Source organism: Colossoma macropomum, unplaced genomic scaffold (assembly GCF_904425465.1).
Source record: "Colossoma macropomum unplaced genomic scaffold, Colossoma_macropomum, whole genome shotgun sequence".
Classification (NCBI taxonomy): Eukaryota; Metazoa; Chordata; class Actinopteri; order Characiformes; family Serrasalmidae; genus Colossoma; species Colossoma macropomum.
The window spans coordinates 9,545,950-9,570,074 of record NW_023494807.1 but is presented as its reverse complement, the minus strand read 5'-3'; the positions used below and the strand labels follow the sequence as shown (position 1 = coordinate 9,570,074).

The window sequence follows — 24,125 nt, the reverse complement described above, 5'->3', positions numbered from 1 at the left end:
GAAGCGGGGAGAGAAAGCAGAAAAAGAGATGGGAAAGGAGAAAAAGAAAAAGACGTAGGGAGAGCTATAAAAGAGAGAAAAAGATGGAGAGAAGAGAGCAGAGAGAGAAGCAAGACAGGGAAGGAGTGGGAGAGTGGGAGAAAGAAGTGAGAAAGAGAAGGATAGGGAGAGCAAAAAAGAGAGAAAGAAAGATGGAGAGAAGAGAGTGATCCAGAACTGACCATCCAACATCAGTACCTGACCTCACTAATGCTCTATCAAATCCTCACAGCAATGTTCCAACTTCTAGAGTAAAGCCTTCCCAGAAGAGTAGAAGCTGTTACTGCAGCACAAACTCACTATTAACACCTTCATTTCGGGAGGAGCTCAGGAGGAGCTGCTGTCTACTCAGTCCTGGAGGTGCAGTGTGTGTTGGGCTGATTGTTATGATGATGTTCTATGGCTGCCTGTTTAATCTGAACTGCTAAATAGTTCCATTTTTTGTAGAACCTCACTTTCTCAGGCTGTGGTGTAATAGCTGGAGGTGTGTTGCAGGAGAGATGGAGAGAGGGATTGATCCGCAGAGAGAGAGAGAGAGAGAGAGAGGTGGGCGAGCAGGGTTTCACTGTGTCCATGATTACTGAATGTAATTTTAGAGATGGTGTAGATTTTCATTGTGATGCTGCTACATCAGAGCTGTAGTCTGTCGATAAGTCTCTCTCTTTCTCTCTCTCTCGCTCTCTTTCTCTCTTTCTTTCTCTCCCTCTCCCTCTCCCTCTCTCTCGCTCTCTCACTCTCGCTCTCGCTCTGGCTCTGGCTCTGGCTCTCTCTCTCTCTCTCTCTCTCTCTCCTCTCTCTCTCTCTCTCTCTCTCTCGCTCTCTCTGCTGCTTCTCTGCTTATTTCTCACTCTCTTTTCCTCCCTCTCTTCTCTTTCTCTTTTTATCTTGCATTTTCCGCTCTTTCCTTTTCTCCTCTCTCTCTCTAGCTAACTCTGCCTCTCATTTTCTTCTCCCCTTTTCCTCTTTTTTCTCTCCCTCTCTCCTCTTTCTCATTGTTTTCCTATCTCTTCTCTTTCTCTTCTTGTCCTCGCTCTTTTCCTGTTCTCTTTTTCCTTTTTCTTCCTTTCTCTTTTTCTCTCCCTCTCTCTCTTTCTCTCTTTCTCATTTTCTTCTCCCCATGTCCTCTCACACTCTCTCCTCTTTTCCTCCCTTTCTTCTCTCTTTCTCTCTCTTTATCTTGCATTTTTTCTCTCTCCTTTTTGTTTTCCTGTTTTCTCTCTCTCTCTTTTCCTGTGTTCTTTCTCTCTTCTTCCTCTTTTCCTCTTTTCCTCCCTCTGTTGTCTCTCTCTTTCTCTGTCTTTATCTTGCATTTTCTCTCTATCCTTTTCCTCTCTCTCTCTCCTCTTTCTGTTTTCCTCTCCTTTTTCACTCTCCTTTTGTGCTTGTTTTCCTCTCTCGTCTTTCTCTCCTTTTTTCTTATCTCTCTCTAGCTCACTCTCGCTCTCATTTTGTTCTCCCCTTTTCCTCTCTCTTTTTCTCTCACTCTCTCTCTCTCTCTGTATATCTGTGTATATTTTATAGTGCTTCCTCTCGATCTTTCTTTTTTCTCTTTTTTTTTCCTTTTTTCTCTTTCACTCTCCGTTTTCCTCTCCTCTTCTCTCTCTCTCTCTCTCTCTCTCTCTCTCTCTCTCTCTCTCTCTCTCTCTGTATATCTGTGTATATTTTATTGTGCTTCCTCTGATCTTTGTGTTTGCTCTGCTACAATTTTGAAATGTGCCAAACTGCATCTATTATTTACTGCCAATTTGCTCTTTTAATCTAAACGCGGCCCCCTCTCCACGCCGGGCCGCTGCACTGATTATCCTAATACATGCACGATTAATATTTAGCAGAATCGTGCTGTTTATGGGGGGCAGTCCATGTTGTGGCGATAACGGGGGATTATCTGGGTTTCACTCACGCTTTTCAGTCACAGACATCAGTCCTGAATTATGTGTCTAATCTTGTGTGCCTAATTAATAAGGGCTATAATTTAATGTGGTATATCTTCACCATGTATCATTGTCTCTGTGTATTAATACTGTGTAATGCCATAGATAGTATTCATAACAGAGAACTACAAATGGCCAACAGATTGTCACTGTCAGGACTTCTTAATTGTTTTCTGTTTTTATTTATTTATTTATTTTTGTACATAATTTGAAAATGGCATCAGCCTTTTACGTTAAATGTAAGTTCCGTTAAAAGTGGGCCAATAGAAATAATACAAAAGTACTTAATTGCATATTTTTACAGGATATTTTTCCTTCCCTGTCAAGGTACCATTTTTACTGATACAAGGTTTTCCCCCAACTTATAATGCCATATTAAATATTAGTTACTGCTGCACTATGTATGATTTGGGGATTTGGAGACCTCTCTGGTGGGAATGTGTAACTACACACAACAGGCTGAAGAATGTATTGTAGCCTAAGTTGTGCTTTAGTTCTCTTCCCTGAGTGGATGAATCTGAATTGTCATCACATCGTCATCAGTATAATGTTGATTTTGAGATCATATGAGGCCTAAACATTGAGCCGGACCTTCTTTCAGAGCCTGTGCGTGTGACATTAATACATAAAGACGTACGACGTGGTGTGAAAAACTCCTGACTCAACGACTCTGACTTCTAAGTGACTGTTTCAGACTTTAAAGGCGACTCACAGCAGCTCACACTCACCACATTTTAGCCTGATTTCATTCTCTTCACTCAGTAATGATGCCTCTTTCAATTTTAACACAAAACAAATTAATTTCTCCACCTTTACATAGAGCCATACAGCAGAACCCATGCCAGCGTGTGTTTTTGTTCTCCTCCAGCTTCCACAGCATTTATTACCTGGACTAGAACAATAACAAGGTCTGGCTCAAGGTCTCTCAAAGCCACCTGGAACGCTTCTGATTACTTTTTATAGTGTTTGGGGATGGAGACTCTCCCATTTCCAGAGATCAGTGAAAAACAGTGAAAATAATAATTATTATGTTATTAGGTATATTGTTTTTATTTTTGTTGTTATTTTTTTGTTATGAAAAGCTGTGTGAATTTGTTTTGACCACACAAATCAAGGCTTGTACCTTCTGGAAGTCTCTCACAGGTCTGGAAGTTTGCAGTTGTTTGCAGGGGGGGCCTACAAAAGCATCAACATTCACTACAGCTGAACGGAAGCAGCTAATAAATTCATTCACTCATTGACACTTGTTACTTTTCTCAGGTAAACCCGTCCAACTGCAGTTGTTACAGATGTGTTGGACTACATATGTGGTATATTTACTGGGTTGGAACAGATCAAAGAGCCCACGTACGCTGGCAGATAGGACGCAGTCGTAGCTTTTACCACAGAGGAACACTTTGAACTCCTATATACACACCAATCATTATTCCAGTACACGCATGGAGAGCGGCGCAGAAGACCTTCTCGATTGTTTGTTCCTCTCTTCCACTTTGGCGGAGGAAGAAAGGCCCCCCCTTTTTCGTTTGAAACACTGTCATGAAAAAGTGAGAGAGTAAAATGAATAAATAGCCCCTTAATAAATAGCAATTACGGGGCGATCCACGAGAGAGGGATCCATCGGGGTGGGGAGGGGGTGAGTCGGGGGGGCGTCGGGGGAAGCGATTAGTGACACGGCTTTATTTACAGTGGAGGAAATTTGTTCTTCTGTTGCAGGGACGTGGGGAACATCAAAGCCGGATTAGAACATCTGGTAAGTTCTCAATTTCCCCCCCTTCGTGTTTGTGGCATCTTTGATATCTGCATCCGAAATGAATGCACGGCAATGGGCTTTGAATACCTTGTGTTGACAGATAGAGAGAGAGTCCACTTTTTTTCCTCCCTGTGTCTCTCTCTCTGCCTCTCTTTCTCTGCTTCTCTCTCACTTTCTCTCCTCTCCCACAGGGCCTGGCTGGGCTTTCATATCACTCAGGCACTTACTCTTTCATTTATCCAACCTTTCTCTCGGTTTCTCTGGGATTTTTTTCTTTTTTTCTGTGTAAAGTCTCTTTTTTTAATGTTGGGATGCACTGAGAAGCAGTAGAGTGGGTCAAACAGACATAACTGTCCAGACAAATTCTCTCTACCTAATATATGTGCGCTACCACACAGTTATATCCAACTGATCTTGAGTGCGTTGGACTTCTAACAATGTTAGGGACTGATCGCAGCTGCCTTTCTTCGCCATCGTCCTCCTTTTCCTCTACTTTTCCCCCCCCCGCTCTCTCCGGAGGCAGGGCGAGGCCCGCCATTGCCCCTCAGAAAAAAGACCCCTGGGAGTGTTTAAAAATGTATCGTCCAACATTTCCTGGGTTTTCTGCTCTCCTTCTAATACGGGGGTCAGAGTAGCATGCACCGGAGTTAAAAGGGGCCCTTTTCTTCTCCCAGGGCAGAACCGAGTTTCACAGCTTTTTTTCCGGGGGATGAATAATGGAGAGGGGTCACAGCGGGTCCTGGCTCTCTGGATGTACAGTCACCTCCCTGAGCTTTTACCATGCCACACCCTGCATATTAACCAGGGGCCGGGCCCTTGAAGGGCCACGCTACGCAAATGACCCATAATGCCACATTTAAAGACCCCCCCTCATATTCAGCCATATAGTCATATATTCCTGCTGTTCATCCCTTAAGCTCACTCTGTTTCACGACGGTCAGCGACTGTGCCGTCGAGCGCTTCAGCACGAATCCATATGTCCAGGAATTCAATTGGATTTATAGATATTTATAAGATATATATAAGATAGATAAAGCCATAAAGCCATGCAGTAGAATCCTGAATTAATGTGCCAAGTAATTTAAATCCATTATGTTGCTTGGCAACCATAGCCTACATTTCTTGGCAGAATACTTATTTATTACATGTGATTATTATTATTATTATCAATAATTAAGGCTGTCAGAGTTCATTTTTTTTAAAGCTGTTAACACTTTTGCTTAGTTTGACCCTTCAGCCCATCTGTAATGTAGGCTGAAGCCCAGCTGCATTGCACTGTATGTTGCTTTAATAGAATCCTCAGTTGTCGCTCTAATATTCAAATGCAGCTTTTAAATGGATTTTAAAACGATACCTTCGACAGACTATGCTGTGCAGTGTTCGCAAAAGAACTGTGGGTGAACGTAAGATGAAAAAAATATTATTGAAAGTCATAAATATATTCTGTCGAAGCTTATTTTATCCACTCATAGCTAAAACAAAATGCTTTGTCTTTTAAATGGAAATCTTTCTTTAGGGTCTAATTGAATCAAATAAGACAAATGATTAATCATGGTTAATTATTTGACTTATTTGACAGCCCTGTTAAAAATAAACTAAAGTATTTATTAAACACTTGTGTATTTTATCGTACTGCATTTTGTTCCCGTTTTATAAAACACTTTTCATAATGCCTAACAACACTTCTGTACTGTGACAAAATTAATGTAATGACTGATTGCTTTATTTGGAGGATGGAAGAACTCTTCCTCTGCTACTTTAGCGTTCTAGGCTACAGAAATCAACTAAGCTGGCTAAATATCAAGCCACAAGTTAATGCGCATACCAAGGTAATGTTTTTTTAGGTGGACTTCAGGAATTATTAAAATGCCTGTTTTAAATGATTCTGTGCAGCAGTCCACACTTCTTCAAACCTTTCTCCTCAGCATCTGACTCTGCACTGTAGACAAAGAATGGGACGCCCCCCTGTGAAAGCTGAAACATGACTGGCCCTTATGTTTTTTCCTGTGAAGCATGATCATTTTTTTTTATTGGTTTATGATTTCATTCCAAGGGAAAATAGAAAGGTTGCAGATTTTATTCCCTTTTCAGTTTGCCTAGAGGTGCCAAATAGTTACAGCTTTTGTTACAGTTACAGTTTTTGTCATTTTTCTATTTGAGAATATTTTTCTATTTGAGAAAATTTAAGAATACATGTGTCAAAATTGACCTGATGACCAATAGAAGTGGTTTAAAATGGCTTGGAACAAAATATTGTAACTTACATTGAAAGAGCGCTTTTTACTTTTCCAGTAAAGTTACTTTTTTGGAGATACTTTGTCGTTCATACCAAATACGAGTATACAGTGTATTGAAACAACACTCCTCCGGTAACATGCAGTGTATGCTGGACAGGGCTTTAGTCTTTACAGTACATTACAGTCAACACACAAAATTATGCTCAAACCCATCAAAAAATACAGTACATAAAGAGGACAGCATGAGAATGAGTTTGCATTTCACAGTTAGGGGTGAAGATATGAAGGGATGAAGGTGGGGAAAGGTAAAACGAAGGTGAACGAGTGGAAACGAGGGGAGGGAGAGAGATGAAAGTAGCGAGAGAGGGAGAAAGAGTGCATGGTTATGGGAGGATGCATTGATTTACAACTCTATAAAAGGCAGAGTGAATTATTGAAAAGAAGATTACATGCATAAACAGCAGGAATCAATATGTCTCTTTGCACTTTTGAAGTTTGCCTCTGCACTCCAGCTCTCTAATGCACCAGAGAGCAAACAGGGGCACTTGCTCAGGCTGAACACCTCGCAGAGTTTGTTCCACTCCAGAACTGTAGTCAGATCCAAAACATGGCATTCATGAATGCCGCTGTTTTTTAAGTATTTGCATTATATATTGCATTAGTATTTGCAATAACAGCATTAGCGTGCTGTATATTGCCCTGATAGAATTTGCGATTGTAGTCCTATAGAAAACAGCTTTTAAATAGCCACTTTACATGCCGCCTAATGATCCGTTAATAATCCGACTAATAGCTCAATCGGAATACAATACATCCATGCATACACCTCAGTCGGAATAGACTAGTCTGATTGAGGCCATTCAGAATACAGTTTCTATCCAACTGATCGAGGTGGACAGTCCTGTAAATAGTCAGTTGATTAGAAGAATAATAGTCATGTAAACGCCTGTATCTGATTACATTCCCTAATCTGAAAGTTTAAGTCCGTTCTGATCATGTTTGTCGCATTATAGTGAAAGTTTATAACATCCAACATGGCGGAGCAGAAACTGATCTGCAGAGGAGACAAAGTTTATGCTCTGATCTTTAAAAGACGGCGGTGGGACGGACGTCCAGCTTATGTGTCTCAGAACATGACGTCTTCCTCTCGGCCTTCTTTAATAAGGACATGCGAAGGACGTTTTCCTGAGTCTGACATCATTTTGAAGCAATTAAAAACACAAGCACTGCTCACTGCTCCTCGTCTCACTCTGACTGGACTCGTGATGCTGGTTGTCATGGTAACGCCTACACAAAGTGGTTCTACACATGCACGTGATTTTGGATCGAATTACTTGTAGTGAGCATGTAAACAGAGATTTTCATCAGATTGTTGAGTAGAGTGTGATATAAACACCTCAGTCTTAATCTATAATCAGAATTAATTATATCGAATTGGCAAAAATCTTTGCATGTAAATATAGCTTCTGTAAATAGGGCTCCTAACAACCACCTGGAAGACCTGGTAGATAGACACCAAAACTGTCCCCATCAGATAAACAGAACTTAAAGCTTTCATCTTTGAGAGAGAGGAGAAAATCAATCTGCTTCAGATCTGAAAACATCCACAGGTGTTTCTGTCCATCCTTCCACTGTGAGAAGACGACTCAGCGCTATGGGTCTGAAAGGATGTGTAGCTGTCAAGAAGAGCCTCACTGAGAGAAGGAGACGGACACATCAAACGAAGACGCTGAACAATGGACTGACCACCCCAGAGTCCAGACCTCAACACCACTGAATGGGTTTGATTACTTCAGAAAATGATCAACCAGCTTCTAAGACTGAACTTTGGAGGTGTGTCTGCAGATTCTTTGAGGAACTGAAAGTGAATCTCCTGAAATGTTTTCTGAATGCTGACAGAGAAATAACTGGCAGTTAAATTAATGACTGTTGGCCTCTGACTTTTGCACAGTATTTTAAATAAATATATTTTTTATTTTGTAGTTCAAATGCATTAATGTTATAAAAACATAGTCCTCTCAGTGGACTGTGTTTGGGCTTGTTTGGAGGTTCACGCAGAGTGGATTAAAGCTCCCTGAGAGGGATGTGTGTGTGTGTGTGTGTGGTGTGTGTTCATAAAAGATGAAGCAGTACACACACATACACATACACACAGGCTTACATGAGTGTGTTTATATGTTTACTCATGCATTACTGTATATTTCCAGCCAAATGTGAATATGCTGCTGCTGAGGGCAGGAATTTATTGCCGCTGCTAGATTACGCTCCAGCTGACGGGAGCCCGGAGTGCCGAAGTATCTTATTACGATTCGAGATGAAGAATAGTAAATAAAAAAGTGTCCCCTACTGAGGTGTTTGTAGCCCCCAATCCCCACAATCCTGCTTAAACGCGTTCCCCCTAACATGCACACGCACATCCAGTAAATATAAGTCATAAACATTGTGGATTTACAAGTCCTTCAGGTCCTCCAGTGTTAGGACGCGACAACAAACTCGACAAAGTCGTGATCGAGGCAACTTTCTCCATCTCTCTCCTCTTTAAAGAGGCTGAAATGCAGCCGCTCTGATCTTTATTTTCCTCACATTAACTTCCCCGCATTCATTTTCCTCTTCCCAACATGAACCCGTGTGAGAAAATCTGTATCTTTGGTCATATTACCGTTAGCCTTGATTTTGCGGGAAGAAGACGCAGCCAAGCTCGTTTAACCGCTTGCCTTTAGCGCCTCAGCCGCGGCTACAGTAATTAGCTTTGTGCCACAAACTGGGCCGGTTTGTTTTATTTGTTTTTCTGTTTATATTTTTGATTATTTGTCTTTTTTGTGGTGGGTTGAGAGCTAGACAATGTTAATTACTCCCTGTTTGCCTCTCTTTCCTTCTACTTCTCCCCTTTTCTCTTTCTGTAAGAGAGAGAGAGAGAGGCCCGAATCCCCCAGTGAGTAGCGTAGCGGGCGCGTGCTAACGCTAATCAGGCCAGATGCGCAGCTGCTTAAAGAGGAGAAGTACAAAAGAGACTCATCAGCACAGACATAAAGCATCAGATTCATGCAGATTAGCGCCACCACGCTAATTGATCTTTTTGCATTCATTTGCTTATTTGGTGCAATTACTGTGGCATAGCTTTAGTGCCGTAATCTTGGAGGAGAGAGTCTTCGCTCGCCTTTCTTTGTGTGGGCCAGTGTTCCCATGACCTCTCAGTTAGACTGGTCATTTGTTTACATAAGGAGATCAGGTTCAGCCAAGCCATGATAACCCAAACTCTATGCACAGCATGTTTGGTGTCTGAAGTTTGTTTTAGAGGGAAAATAAAATTATGTCTTACTAAAAAGTCACAATAAATCACATTCACATCCTTTAAAGGACTCGTATGCTATGCTAGTCTTATTTTTTTTTCTGAGATCCAGTTATAACTTTATTTATATACCAATTTATGTACCAAAAACAGGCATAATTCATTTTTACATGACCGTTAAAAATGTTTATCCCTTAAAATTAAACAGGTTGTTTTTGTTACTGTGCCTTTAAGGCCAATATATGTATGTATGTGAAATGACATCTGTACTGATTGGCTGTCCTGCATCTTGCCTTTAAAAAGCAGTCCACTCCTTAAAACTTCATTGTGAATGGGCTGGAAAAACTTGCCGACTCAGAATTGTTCCCAGTGGTGATGATAGGAACCAGACATCTAAAGCATTAATTGTCTCTTAAAGATACTTCACAGAAAGTTATTAGAGAAAATGGTTACAGGTAATTTGCCTTGTTTTACAGTAGTGTTGAGATTTAGGTTTTGGCTGAAGACGTTTTTTTAATGCATGTACTTTAATCCATATTTGGTGGAGGGAAACGTGCAGGGCGTTTTAAGACGAAATAGTCCCCAAAGGACACTTGTTATTTCAGAGTTATCATCATTTTACCATCATCAACATCCCATATAAACTCAGAAGGTTTTGGATAGTAAATAAAATGGCTATTGAAGAATCCAAACCCTCTTGATTCCAAACCAGGGGACTCGATCTGTTGTCTGGACAAGTGAAGTTTATTCATTGCGCACACAGGTTCCAGACACCCAGCCAGCCCGTAAGACTGATGCAGTTTTATAGCTGGACTGATGCCAAGAGTCAGCCTATACATGACAAGTGACAGGTGTGACAGACGTGACCATATAAGGAGAAACACAAAATAGGCAGCCTAAAATACAACTTGTGCACATACACCCACAACACAGCACATTTCACAACAATAAATTCCTTCACTATATTTGTGTTGTAGTCATGGCGACCCCTGGTTCCTATCACCACCAGTGTAAAGAAATCTGAACCATTTCACACCAAACCACTCTGAATCACTCTGTTTACATCTCAAACACTGAATTACACAGAAATTTAGAGAAAATAATAGTATTTCCCTTTGATAGAGGTGTCACGATACTGATGCTGAAATCTTGAGTATTGGCTAATCCTAATAACGATATTTTCTCTTTCTTTTAAAGATGCGAAGCTTTACAAAAAGAAGTATTTTTTTAATAATGCATTTCAGAAAGAGGCAGATTTGTGCTAAATTGACCTGTAATTAAAGTTTATCGCTGCTGTCTGAACAAAACCTTGTTATCTCCATTTTTGCTGTTTGTCAGTTTTTGACGTAATTTGAAAAAGCCTGTTCCTCTTTACACTGTGTTGAAATTACATGATGAATGGACCAAAAGAATCAGCCCAAATTCTGGTTCCATTGACTTACATTAAGAGTAAAGTATGTTTTTTCCTTTTCCTGTAAAGTTACCATTTTGGAGATACGAGGTTTTGATCCAACAACAGCGATATTAAAACTTAGCAAGCTAGTCTGTTAGGGAACATTTTTAATTTGTCATAGTTTTGTTTAGTAATATGAGTGTAAAGTTACTATTAGCAATTGTCATAACAGTTGTTATAGCATTTGATGTTATGACAGCTTATGTCGCATGCTGATTGATAAGTGTGCTTCAGTTAGCTGTCATGACATCAAACGTTATGACATTATCTGTCATGACAATAACTTCAATAGTAACACAACACTGTTACATTAATTAACAAAACTGGTCATGACAGCACATTTCATTGGCCATGACACATTTATGGTGTGATTATGTCAGTGAGTATGTTTACATGCACTAAATAATCCGATCTTAATCAGATTTCTGCAGTTATCTGATTATTCAAATGGTCATGTAAACAGCACACTCTGATTTCTTAGATTGAAGCATGATCCAGAAATCTGATCAAGAAATCTGATAAAGAGGCTGGAGCTTAGCTTAGTAATCAAATTTCTCAGTGCATGTAAACTCTTACTCTGATTTCTTTCGGATTTCTCAGTCTGCACATGTGCGAAAACAGACAGCGGTACCGGAAATAAGCGAGCAGCGTTCCGCGAGACTCAGCAAAACACTTTTGGAGTGACGCTGAAACCAACTACATGCTTGACAAAGTGAAGGATTTAAATATTCTTCATCGTCTAGATGATGTATGTTCATATTTTCAGGTAAAGTGACGTGATGATTTAAAATAAGCTGCGGCATGAAGTTTGAGTTTTACATTATGTTTACATCACGTCTTCTTCTGTGAGTTTATTGGCTGGATGCAAAGCAGAAATCTGATTACTGACTCATGTAGACCTGGAGTTTCACATTATCTGATTACTCAAGTGCGTGAAAACGTACTAAACCAGTTACTGACACCGTCTGATTTTCTGCAGTTATCAGATTATAAGTGCATGTAAACACACTCAACGTTATGTAGCAGTAAAGTGTTACCGGGTCACATGACCTACTTTGTTTTGCGTTTCAGGGATTTTTTTTTACGCTAAAATTGATGTGGAATCAGATCTTGTTCATTTTTTTTCCTGCTTTTGTGCAGATGTGGGATCGATGCCATCTCCACTGAGCAGTGTAGAGGCGAGAAAACGGCTGAAAGCGTTTGATGTGAAACGGATTCATAATTAGTTAATTGTGTTAATTAGTGCTGATGCACAACTTGCCTTCTCTACCAACTCGCTCGCTCTGCTGAGAGAGAGAAAAGACAGGCTTTTAAAATGCAGAGGAGTCAGGAATTGGAAAGCTCTCAAAGATTGTAATAGAAGTTCTGGGAGAGAAATTCCACACAGGGATATGAACGGCTTGGCTCTGGTCATTATCACGCCAAGAAGAGACTATTTTCACTGAGCCTCTCTCTCTCTCTCTCTCTCTCTCTCTCTCTCTCTCTCTCTCTCTCTCTCTCTCTCTCCTCCCTCGCTCACTCTGTCTTCCCCTCTGAGCGCGTCTTTTTCTCAGTAATTTGATTGTGGCAGATAAAGAGGCGACGACACCTCGGCGGCGTCGGGGCAGATGAAAGGTGAGGAGTGGAGCGGCCGCGTAATCTGCAAACAGATTTCCATGCTTATTACACTAATGATTTTGTCAGATTGGATGTGTCGTGGGACGCGGGGGGGGGCGCAGAGGGTGTCCCCCCCTTGTTCCTCATCTCAGTTTCTCATTCTCGGCCCAGCCCGGCTAAATGATGGAGTGATCAGACTGACCTCTGCCCAGGTGCTGCCCCGCTGTAATTGCATGTCACTGTGATAGACGAAATGGCCAGAGCCATCATAACCCGCTCTCTCTCCTTCTATTTCTCTATCTCTCTCTTTCTCTCTCTCTCTTTATCTCCATTTTCTCTCTCTCTCTCTCTCTCTCTCTCTTTTATCTTGCTTTTTCCTTCTTTTTATCTCTCCACTCTCTATCTCTCTCTATCTCTCTCCCTCTCTCTATCTCGCTCTTTTCTCTCTTTTTATCTGTTTTCTCTCTCTCTCTCTCTCCCTCCCTCTCCCTATCTCTTTATCTTGCTCTTTTTCACTCTTTTTATCTCTCCATTCTCTCTGTCTCTCTCTTGCTCTTTATCTCACCATTTTCTCTCTCTTCTCTCTCTTTTTATTTCTCTCCATTTTCTTTCTCTCTCTCTTTATCTCTCCATTCTCTTTCTCTTTCTTTTGCTCTTTTCATCTCTCCATTTTTTCTTTCTCCTCCCTCTCATTTTATCTGTTTTCTCTCTCTGTCTGTCTCTCTCTTTTGCTCTCTCGTTTGCTCTTTTTATCTCCCAATTTTTTCTTTCTCTCTCTCTCGTTCTTTTTATCTCTCTCATGTTCCACCTCTTTTTTCTCATTCATTCTTATTTTCTTTTCTTTTCATACATCTCTCTTTTTCCATGCTTTCTCTCTTTCCCTCCCTTCTCTCTGTCTTTTTTCTCTCTCCCTCTTCCTACTTTTCTTATGCTTCCCTGTCTTTTCTGTCAGTTTCTTTCTTTTCTCTCCTCTTTTCTCCCCCATATAGTCACTCTCTCTCTCTCTTTCCTCTCTTTTTTCTCTCCCCTTCTTCTCTCTCTGTCTCTCTCTAATACTAATTCTCATCATCTCTCTCTTCTCTTTCCATTCGTCCCACTTTGCGTCACATCCAGAGTGGAAGGTGAAAAAAAACAACAACAAAAGAAGTATTGCATTAATTTTCAAATGATGATATTGGGTTTAGTGGGAGACCCTCATATATCACTCTGGGGGGAACTAGTCTCGTACTGTATGCGCTTAATCTTAATGGTATCGCTGGATGTCAAGGGCATGGAGGAAATTAAATCGGAAAGTGCGGATAGACCAAAGAAGATATTATCACTTGATGATTGCGGTTTTGATAGGTATTCCAGTGAATTTCATTTTCGGCGGATGCTGGGGGAAGATGAGTTAGCCGCTGTGTTTGCTCATTTTTCTTCGTCGTGATTTATGAGAGCTGAGCATAAAATTTTTTATTTATTTATTTATATTTTATTCCTGACCTCTACAACTGCCTTCTCGCTCATACATGCATGTTTGTATACATGCGTTCACTTAGTCAGGGATGCAAAATTAATCTTGTTGCTTTCCTCACTACAGTTGTATGTTGGTCTCTGATTACTCTGTGTTTCGGGTTGTTGTTAGGGGTGTACGATTGGAATTGGCCAGAAAAGTGAGACCATTTGAAATTACCTTTCAAGTCAGCCATTAAAAATAACATAATTCATTTTCAGCATCAGGCATAAAAGGGCAGAAAATAAATATTTACCAGGAAATTACACAGAATCCAACAACTGAATATAATATCAAAAATGTTATGTATACAGTGTCTACTCTTCACTTTTATCCCAGCTTCCATTCTTTTCAGGAGACTCACTTTCAGTTCCTCAAGTAAATCTGCAGACACACCTCCAAAGTTCAGTCTTAGAAGTTGGTTGATCATTTTCTGAAGTAATCGAACCCATTTAGTGATGTTGAGGTCTGGACTCTGGGGTGGTCAGTCCATTGTTCAGCTTCTTTGTTTGATGTGTCCGTCTCCTTTTCTCAGTGAGGCTCTTCTTGACAGCTACACATCCTTTCAGACCCGTAGCGCTGAGTCGTCTTCTCACAGTGGAAGGATGGACAGAAACACCTGTGGATGTTTTCAGATCTGAAGCAGCTTGATTTTCTCCTCTCTCTCAAAGATGGAAGCTTTAAGTGCTGTTTATCTGATGGGGGCAGTTTCGGTGTCTACCGGCTCTTCCAGGTGGTTGTTAGGAGTTACATTTTCTCTGTTAATAATTTATTTTAAACTCCAGTTTTTTTCCACTTAGTTTCCTTTGACCTTCTCCTTTCTAATGTAAGTGGACTATCTTATATCTAATCTCCTCAGAAACATCTCAGGAAATGGATGACTTGTACTTGGTTGTAATGGCTGTAATGGTTGTTAAAATTGGGAATTTAATGAGTGTTTTGCACAGTGCTATATATTGTTATATAATATACTATTATATAATAGCTTCTAATGGGCTATAAAACACAAAAAACACACACACAAACATGTTCCAACAACATGCAACCACAGAAACAAGCATAATAAACTAAAGAAGATAAATAAAAAAATCAATCAATTAATCAGACACTCTATCCATTAATCAGTCTTGAGGATGAGGAAAAATGCTACAGAACTTGTTGAAATTTCGGGTGAAATTTTGTGTATTTATACCTTGAATGCACATCTGAACTTTATCATTCAGCTTTTGATTACTTCTAATTTTCATTCTTTTATTTAGAGGCAGATTCAGAATTTATGTTGTTTTTTAAATATTGATCGGCCCATGTGACCAAAAGACTGGATTTACCGTAGAGTTTGATCCATTAATTTGAAAATAAAAAATGATCAGATTTATTCTCAGGCCAGTTCAGAGAACATACGGACCAAAGGAAAAGAAAAATATGTAGTCAGATTTACTTCCGTATTGAGAAAGTATCATGTTGTGGTGTGAAAATGACACTACATATCATATCATATGATATTCGTGTATCGCTGCACGCCAGCAGTGGCGCATACACAGTAAATCTCGGTGCTGATTTGAGGGGAGGAACACGGCCAGCACAGTGTGAAAAGACGTCGGCTAGAGGGAGGGAGGGCATCATTACTCAGGCTTGTTTACATTCTAAATACGTAATGAAACCTTGTTGGCAATAATGAAGGAAATAAAAGTTTGGGAAATTGTAAAAGTGGTGAAGTTTGAGAGATGAGCCCTGGCCTGCGAAATAACATTTCGGAGCAGGGAAAGCGCATTATTATGCAGCGGCTGTGCCTGCTGGAGACACTAAGATGAACAGCCTCCGCTTTCCAAAATGCTGTTAGTGCCTTCCTGAAGTATGGCACATTGTAAAAAGGCCTCCGATTCCATATTGAGATTATATATAAAAGTATATCCATACACAACATTATATTTTATAGACGCCCTGCCTGGATGGACTCCCTCTGATAGGTGGGATTTTTTTTAATAAATATATAAATAAACATATTGCACTGGAGCCCATCTCTGCCCTGATCTTATAGACCTGGATATTAAAAACAGAATATTGCGTTTTTTCTGGGGGGTCCGGATACTGTATGCAGTGTAGTTTTTTTGTGTTTTCTTTCCTCCCTTTTTTTCTTTTAGAGGAGAGAATGGGAATAACAAATGAGAAATGGGCCTAAACGAGGAATACAAAGTCAAATGAGATGAAGAGGGATGGAGCGAGGGGATTATAGTGGGATTTGGGGACCACCGTTTGAGGTCATGGGGTCCTGAAGTGTCCTTGCATCTTGACATTGTTTGATTTTTCTTCTAGTTTTCTTTAAATGTGACCTGCTCTGTCATTGACCTGTGAAGTCGTACATTATACTGTTATGCCCTGTCATGCCCAAATAATCATACAGATAATTCTATATTTAAACCCAGTTTCAAAAAGTTGAGACATTTGCACATCTTTATTGACCTGCATTCATTTGGAAACAGTACAAAGACAGGATATTTAATGTTTGTCAACTGATAGTCCATTTTATTAGCTCCACTTACTATATAGGTGCACTTTGTAGTTCTACAATTACAGACTGTAGTCCATCTGTTTCTCTGCATACTTTGTTAGCCCCCTTTTACCCTGTTCTTCAGTGGTCAGGACCCCCATGTACCCCTCAGCATTAATAGTGCCTTCACAGACATGCCTTCACAGACATGCACATTACCCACTAACACACCCTGATGCCATGACAGACGGCTTTGGACTTTATGCTGGTAACAATGAGGATGGTCCTTTTCTCTTTGGTCCAGAGAACACAAAGTCCATTATTTTCACAAAAAAATTTAAAAGGTGAACTCGTCAAACCACGGCAGACATTTCCACTTTGCGTCTGTCCATCTTAGATGACCATTTGCCCAGAGAAGTCAGCGGTGTTTATGGGTGTTGGTTATATTTGGCTTCTGCTTTGCAGAAGAAAAAACGAAATCAAAAGCATAATAATTCTTAACTGTTCTGGAACTATCCTGCCGCGTAATAACGTTAATCTGGGTTTATGTTAAGCTTGCTTTCCCTTGATTTGTAGTTACATAGTCTTAATAATTTTTCAGCTTGTTCAGAAAATTATTTCTGCTTAGGCTGCAGGTATGTGTGTTGGTTAGCTCCTGCTGGTGTGGGTTCTTGGCTGTTTCTTCTCTAAACGATGAACACTAAAGTGACTTGCATGCTAATAACGCTCCCCTGTTGGAGAAACCTCAGACTGCTGAACATCCACATGCTTTACATAAAAAAAATGACGTGTTTTTTATCATTATAGCAGAACCACTCTGGAATTCAGCTGTACATGCCATTGAGAAATCATGAAGTCTTGTATTTCAATAAGTTTACAACTTTTGATATTTATTATTATTTAGCAAGCTATACTACTAAAAAGTAAATTAGTCTTCTAGTTCACTTTCTCATTGCATAAATAACATATAAATTTTATATAATATACACTTTCTTCTGGTTTTCGTCCTGAATTTCAGTTTTGACTTTGGTGAAAGATTTTCATCTGGTGCTTTTATTTTGCTTCTGAATCCTGATTAGAAACCTGGTCAGCTGGACGTCTAGTTGATAATAGTTGGAGTTGTAGCTGCTGGCTGTATTTGAACCTAGATGAATTGAGAGTGACGTGGCAGCAGCTGTTCTCTGCCGTGTTTTCTCCTGTTCCTTGTAGTTTTAAATTATCCCCGTTCTGCTAAAGTCACTTTGAAGAAGTGTCCCCCGCTCTGCCACCATATTGGGAACGCCCTCTGGCAGCTGTTTTAAGACGAGCGAGATCAGAGTCCTATCTGTTTGAAAGAGTGCTTATCAGTATTACATGATCCTTTACTGTTTAATAGTGAGTGATGTGCAGCAGGTTGGTTTTGTCGTGAACGCCTGTATTCTGTGCTTGTGTTTAAAGCCTGTTCTGATGTGCCTGGTGGTTTTTATTTATTCTACTGAAGACTTTCCTCTTTTAACATTTCTTTCTGTGTTAGATTACTGTTTTATTGTGGAGTATATTGTAGTACTTTTTTGTTGATACTATTATGTGAAGAGGTGTTACTTTTTCTTCTTACTCTTATTAGTGTAATTGGCACAACATATGCTTCAGGATTAGTCTGCAATTTTGGAAGCCGCGTTAACCACTTTCAGTCAGCCTTCTTAGCGTGAGGGCTGGTAAAACGATAATCTTGCAGTAGAACATACATGCCTGCTTTAGAGTGACATAAAATGACATAAAAACCAAAAGACCATTAAATTGTTAGTTGTGGTCATTATGATGGTTCCAGCTCTCTCTGTAGCTGGTGGGAAATGAACTAGAACTAGAACTGTAAGTTCAGTTTTCAGTGTTTACCAAAAGAAAAAAATATGCAATTTATTATTATTTCAACCTCAGATTCTTGATCTTTATCATATAAAATAACCCATTTTCAGTGTCTTCACACTGTTCACCCCCCACACATTTATATTACACGTGGTGTTGGGTGAACCCGTGGGGAATAAAAGTGTGGAGGTGCTGTGTCCTTCACTCTGTTCTCCTCCTACATGGCCTGCTGTTAGTATGTGTGTGTGTGTCTGTGTGTATGTGTTTGTATATGTGTGTGTGTGTGTGTGTGTGAGGGTGGACAACATGGACAGGCTGCTGACTGGCTACAGCTGCTAAAGGAGAACCCTACGCTGGACACTTGAGATATTTTAAACATCTGTTTTTTTTACATAAATTGTTATGGCTGTATTGATTAAAAATCAATAATGCAGTGGGTCCACCAGACCACTGAGTAACAAACACATCAACACCACACAAGGGTTAAAAAAGTCTCAGGATTAGTATAAAATCCTGTTGTAGCGGTGTGTTATTCTTTGCTGTTGTGATGCGATGCTGATTGGTCCTGTATTACCCCTGCCTTTACTAAAGAACCCTTGAAGAACCTCCCTCTGTACTTTTTTAACCACAAACCCAGCTCTGAGAGTCCCTCCATTTCAAACCACATTAGTCAATAAACATCAAGCATCGTCTTCGCTGAAGATAAACTGGGTTCAGAGGTCTTGTGTGTTCAGTGTTGTGTGCGGTGCTCAGTGCAGTTTAAACAGACTGAGAGGGACAATAGGGAGAGAGGGTCCTCACTCTGTCTTTGTACAAGGTCAGCCAGCCCTCTGCTAAGACAATTACAGCAGAGAAATCCCTCTCATCACCGTGACAACCACAGCCAGGATCAGAGAGAGAAAGGGAGAGAGAGAGGTTGTTGCTTGGACAGTGATGGGCCAATAACAGACGGACAGTTTCATAAGCTTCAGACAGGTAAAGGAGTGAGTCATTAAAGATGAGATGAATGCTGTGTGGAAAGAGTAAAGAGAGAGAGTTGTGAGGGGAGCGAGAGAGGGGGGCTGAGAGAGAGGAGTGTGAATATGAGACTCAGTGTGCGGTAATTGGGCTAATTGGTTTGGCCCGGTGCAGAAGCTGGGACGGCTGTCTGTAAACATGTCTGTGTGTGTGTGTGTGTGTGTGTGAGAGAGAGAGATAGCAGCTTCTCTCTGTGGGGCTTTACACCTCTCCAAGTTTCACCCCCAGGGCTTCAAGCCGACAGTGGAAACCAGCTATAAAGAGGTTAGCCTGAAACACTGATACTCTGCAGTCAGAGCATAATGTGCAATCAGACCACATCCTTTCAGCTTTAAAGTGCCTGGAAGCAAAATATGTACCTAAAATTTGTAACTCTTTTGTGAGCACTGCCTTAAACCACTCACCATCTGCCTTATTACAAACCCTTAACCTTGTACTTCCGCTCACTGGCCACTTTATTAGAAACACCTCCCCTGTGCTTCCACTCACTGGCCACTTCATTAGAAATGCCTACCTTGTGCTTCCACTAACTGGCCTCTTTATTAGAAACACCTGCCCCCCTCCCTCCCCCTAGTGGCTATAACAGCCTCTTGTCTTTTGGGAAGCTTTCCACCATATTTTGGACTGTGTCTGTAGGAATTTGTACCCTGTCAGTCCAACGAGCATTTGTGAGGTCAGACACTGATGTTCGACGAGAGGGCCTGGTTCACAGTCGCCATTCCAGTTCATCCTAGCGGTGTTCAGTAGGGTTGAGGTTAGGGCTCTGTGCAGGTCACTAGAGTTCCTCCATGCCAAGGAACTCCTGTTGCCACTAGTTGGAAGCATATAATTGTGTAAAATGTCTTTGTATGCTGTAGCATTAACATCACCTTTCACTGGAACTGAGGAGCCCAAACCCTGAAAAACAGCCCAGCCCATCATCCCTCGTCCACCAAACTTTGTTGGCACTGTGCATTCCGGTGGGTAACGTCTCCTCCTCCTGGCATCCACCAAACTCAGATTTGTCCATAAGACTCCCAGATAGAGAAGATGATTACCAAAATGACAGCAGGGCGTTTTTAATTGTGTAGTGGAATACTATGAATATGTTGTTCAGTTCTGTTTTTGCAGTTATGTTTATTATATATGTATAATATATTGTAATGATGCAGTGTTATTGTTGCTGGGTTGGGATTATGTTGGACTGTAAATAAATAATGGCACTCTGTATTGTCCTCTCTGATAAAACAGGAAATGGTTTCGTTTGTTTATAGATTATTCAGCCATTAATTCATTTTATTTCTTTTATTGATGTTGATTATTATTCTGATGTCAGAATCTATCTGTGTGTTCAGTGGTGGGGTCGTTAAATGAGGCCACACCTGTAAATACTGACACACGACAGGCTGAGCCTCTAGGGTATCTACACACACACACACACTTACACACACACATTTGATTTGAAACAACAAAAAACTAAATGATAAAATAACATGAAAGGATCCTCTTTTCTCTATACTCTCTCACTCTTTTCCCCTCTTCTGACTGTTTGATGTTTGGGTTTGTGTGTACATTTGTGTTTATGTGAGTGTGTGTTGCGGGGGGTAGATGTAAAGACGGGAAAACAAACTTTTCTTTCTTTTTTACATCATTTGTCCTGCCGTGAGCTTTCTCTCTTTCTCTCTCTCTCTCTCTCTCTCTCTCTCTCTCTCTCTCTCTCTCTCTCTCTCTCTCTCTTTCTCTCTCTTTTCCCTTTCTCACCTCCCTCTCCCTGCCCCCTGCTCTCTCTACTGTTCTCTGCTCTCTGTCTCTCTGTCTCTCTCTCTCTCTCTCTCTCTCTCTCTCTCTCTCTCTCTCTTTCTCCCTTTCTCTCTCTCTCTCTCTGTCTCTCTGTCTCTCTCTCTCTCTCGCTTTCTCGCTCTATCTATTCCCCTCAGTTGTTTTGTTTTTGTGTTTGATTGGCACCTGTTTAATTGGAGGGCAAATTCGCTTCTAACATGACGGGAATGTGGAGCCCAGCTGGAGAGTGAGAGAGAGAGAGAGAGCGAACACCCCAGGGGAGCACAATTAAAAGGGTTTTAGTGTTTGTTAATGAATTACAGTGAGTCATTATCCATGCACACAGTCATATAGCACCAAATTACACAACAGCCTTTATTGTCACCATCTTCATAATAACGTCATCTTCCTCACAGATTCTGCTGTTTGCTCATCTATGCAGTGATGTGAACCTGTACGAGACCCCATTCATTTATTATATTTCTAGTCGAAACGGCCATTGAGTACAAATTATCCATTTTTCAGGAGAAATTTCAGAGGAGTTTAGATATAAGATCCACTTTTATAAGAAAGGAGAAAGTCAGAGTGAAAATAAGTGAATTTTCCAAAACTGGAGTTCAAAAACTGATTAAAAGCTACAGAGAAAATTTGGCTGGTAGACACCAAAACTGCCCCCATCTCTCATCTTTGAGAGAGAGGAGAAAATCAAGCTGCTTCAGATCTGAAAACATCCACAGGTGTTTCTGTCCATCCTTCCACTGTGAGAAGACGACTCAGAGCTATGGGTCTGAAAGGATGTGTAGCTGTCAAGAAGAACCTCACTGAGAAAAGGAGACGGACACATCAAACAAAGAAGCTGAACAATGGACTGACCACCCCAGAGTCCAGACCTCAACATCACTGAATGGGTTTGATTACTTCAGAAAATGATCAACCAACTTCTAAGACTGAACTTTGGAGGTGTGTCTGCAGATTTACTTGAGGAACTGAAAGTGATTCTCCTGAACAGAATGGAAGTAACTCACTCTGCACTCACACAGCTGAGATTAGATTCAGTTCTTCTTCTGTTTAATTTTCTTATAGAATTTTATATTTTCTGATCTCTCTTTTGTCCCTTAGAATTCAACAGGCTGATAATGCAGGCTGAGTTTATACACACAGTATTATATTAGAGTCTCGGGAGGTTCTGTTACCTGTGTCGGGACTAGATTTGGAGGTGCACATCTTTAGGTTCTTTAGGGTCTTTATATATCTCTCAGTTCAGTTTGGAAGGCTTCATTAGCGTCACCGTATTTCACCAGTGCATCAGGAAATAGGCAGAGTGAACATTTAGACATTTCAATAAGTCTAATTTTAAATTAAAATTAGGGCTTTAATCAGAAATAATCAAAGAACATAAATAACAACAGTAGAAACAGACAGTTTAGTCCCTCTCTCACCTTCTCTCTCTCACTCTCTCTCACTCTCTTAAGTTCAAATTCCTTTGCTTTAATGCAAAACATTGTATTAATGATCTATATAATAAATAAAATAGATAATAAAAGAGATACACATAACAATAAAGAAGACTCTCTTTTTCTCTTTTCTGTCTCTAATTCTCTCTCTCTCTTCCCTCTGTCTTTCATGTCTCTACCTTTTTCTTCTCATCCTCTCGCTCTTTTTCTCCTCCCCTCTCTTTTTCTACCTTTTTCTTTCTACTTCCTTCTCCTCTCTCTGTCTTAGCAAATGTCTTAACCTCTCTCTACTTTTTTCTTTTGCTTTTTCCTCCTCTCTCTATATCTCTCTTTATCTGTCGTTATCTCTCTCTTGCTTTCATTTGTACTTCTCCATCTATCTCTCTCTCTCTGTTTCTCACTCTCTTTCTCATTGTCTGTCTTGCTACTTCTTTCTTCTTTTTTCCACTCTCTCACTCTCTCCTCCTACCCTCACTCTCTTTATATTTATAAACATCTATATCTCTCTCTACCTTTCTTTCCCTCTCTCTCTTTTCCTCTCTCTCTGTCTCTACCTCTTTTTACTTCTTTCTCTCTCTTTCTCCTCCTCTCTCCATATCTGTCTCTCTGAATGTCTCTCTATACCTCTTTTTATTTACTCTCTCTCTCTCTCTCTCTCTCTCTCTCTGTCTCTCTCCGTATCTCTTGTGGGCCTCCCTCACTCTTTCATAATTTGACGTGTTTATCCAACTATTATTCTTCCATCAATCCGTCACGTTACGAAACGACCAGTTGCCTTTTTCTTCACATTAGCGTTCTTTCTTCTCTCTGCCTTTCATCTGTTCTTGTCCTCTTTGCCCGTGGAGGGGGGTTAGAGGAGCCCTGTAGTGTAAATACGGCCCGACAGAAGCCTGGGGGGCACGGTAAACAAATGCAAATGTAATTACGGAGGAAATTTCATAATAAACTGTAACTAAGATGATTGCCATGCCTGCTGTTATCCATCCACTTAAGCCCTGCAATGTGTTTTTTTTCCCCTTTTATTGCACCAAGATGGAGCGTTTGTGTAATCATCATTGCCTGAACTAAAAAAAGGGGCTGAATAATAGAGAGTGTGAGAAAAAGGAGGGCCGGTGTTGTGCTGCACAATGAGTCGAGTGAATTCATTCAGTACTATGGAGCTTATAAGCAGATCAGCTGCAGCATTAAAACCACCTCCTTGTCAATTTTATCAGCTCCACTGACCATATAGGTGCACTTTGTAGTTCTACAGTTACAGACTGTAGTCCATCTGTTTCTCTGTATACTTTGTTACCCTGTTCTTCAATGGTCAGGACCCCCACAGGACCCCAGAGAGCAGGTGGGTCATTCTCAGCACTGCAGTGACACTAACGTGGTGGTGGTGTGTTAGTGTGTGTTGTGCTGGTCTGATTGGATCAGACACAGTAGTGCTGCTGGAGTTTTTAAACACCTCAGTGTCACTGCTGGTCTGACCAAAAACATCCAGCCAACAGCGACCTGTGACCACTGAAGGACTAGAGGATAACCAACACAAACTGTGCAGCAGCAGATGAGCTATCATCTCTGACTTTACATCTACAAGGTGGACTGACAAGGTAGGAGTGTCTAATAGAGTGGACAGTGAGTGGACACAGTGTTTAAAAACTCCAGCAGCACTGCTGTGTCTGATCCACTCGTACCAGCACAACACACACTAACACACCACCACCACGTCAGTGTTACTGCAGTGCTGAGAGTGATCCACCACTTTTTATCGCTTTAATATTGTTTAAATGGATC

The 24,125-nt window shown here is 40.6% G+C and overlaps 1 protein-coding gene across 1 annotated transcript in view; it reads left to right on the top strand.

Moving 5' to 3' along the window:
• Positions 1–24,125, top strand: part of rsrc1 (arginine/serine-rich coiled-coil 1) — a 241,875-nt gene that overhangs the window by 86,316 nt on the left and 131,434 nt on the right. The window contains exon 5 of the mRNA XM_036556107.1: positions 3,684–3,720. Coding sequence (XP_036412000.1) covers positions 3,684–3,720 — 37 coding nt within the window. The remainder of the gene's footprint in view (positions 1–3,683; positions 3,721–24,125) is intronic.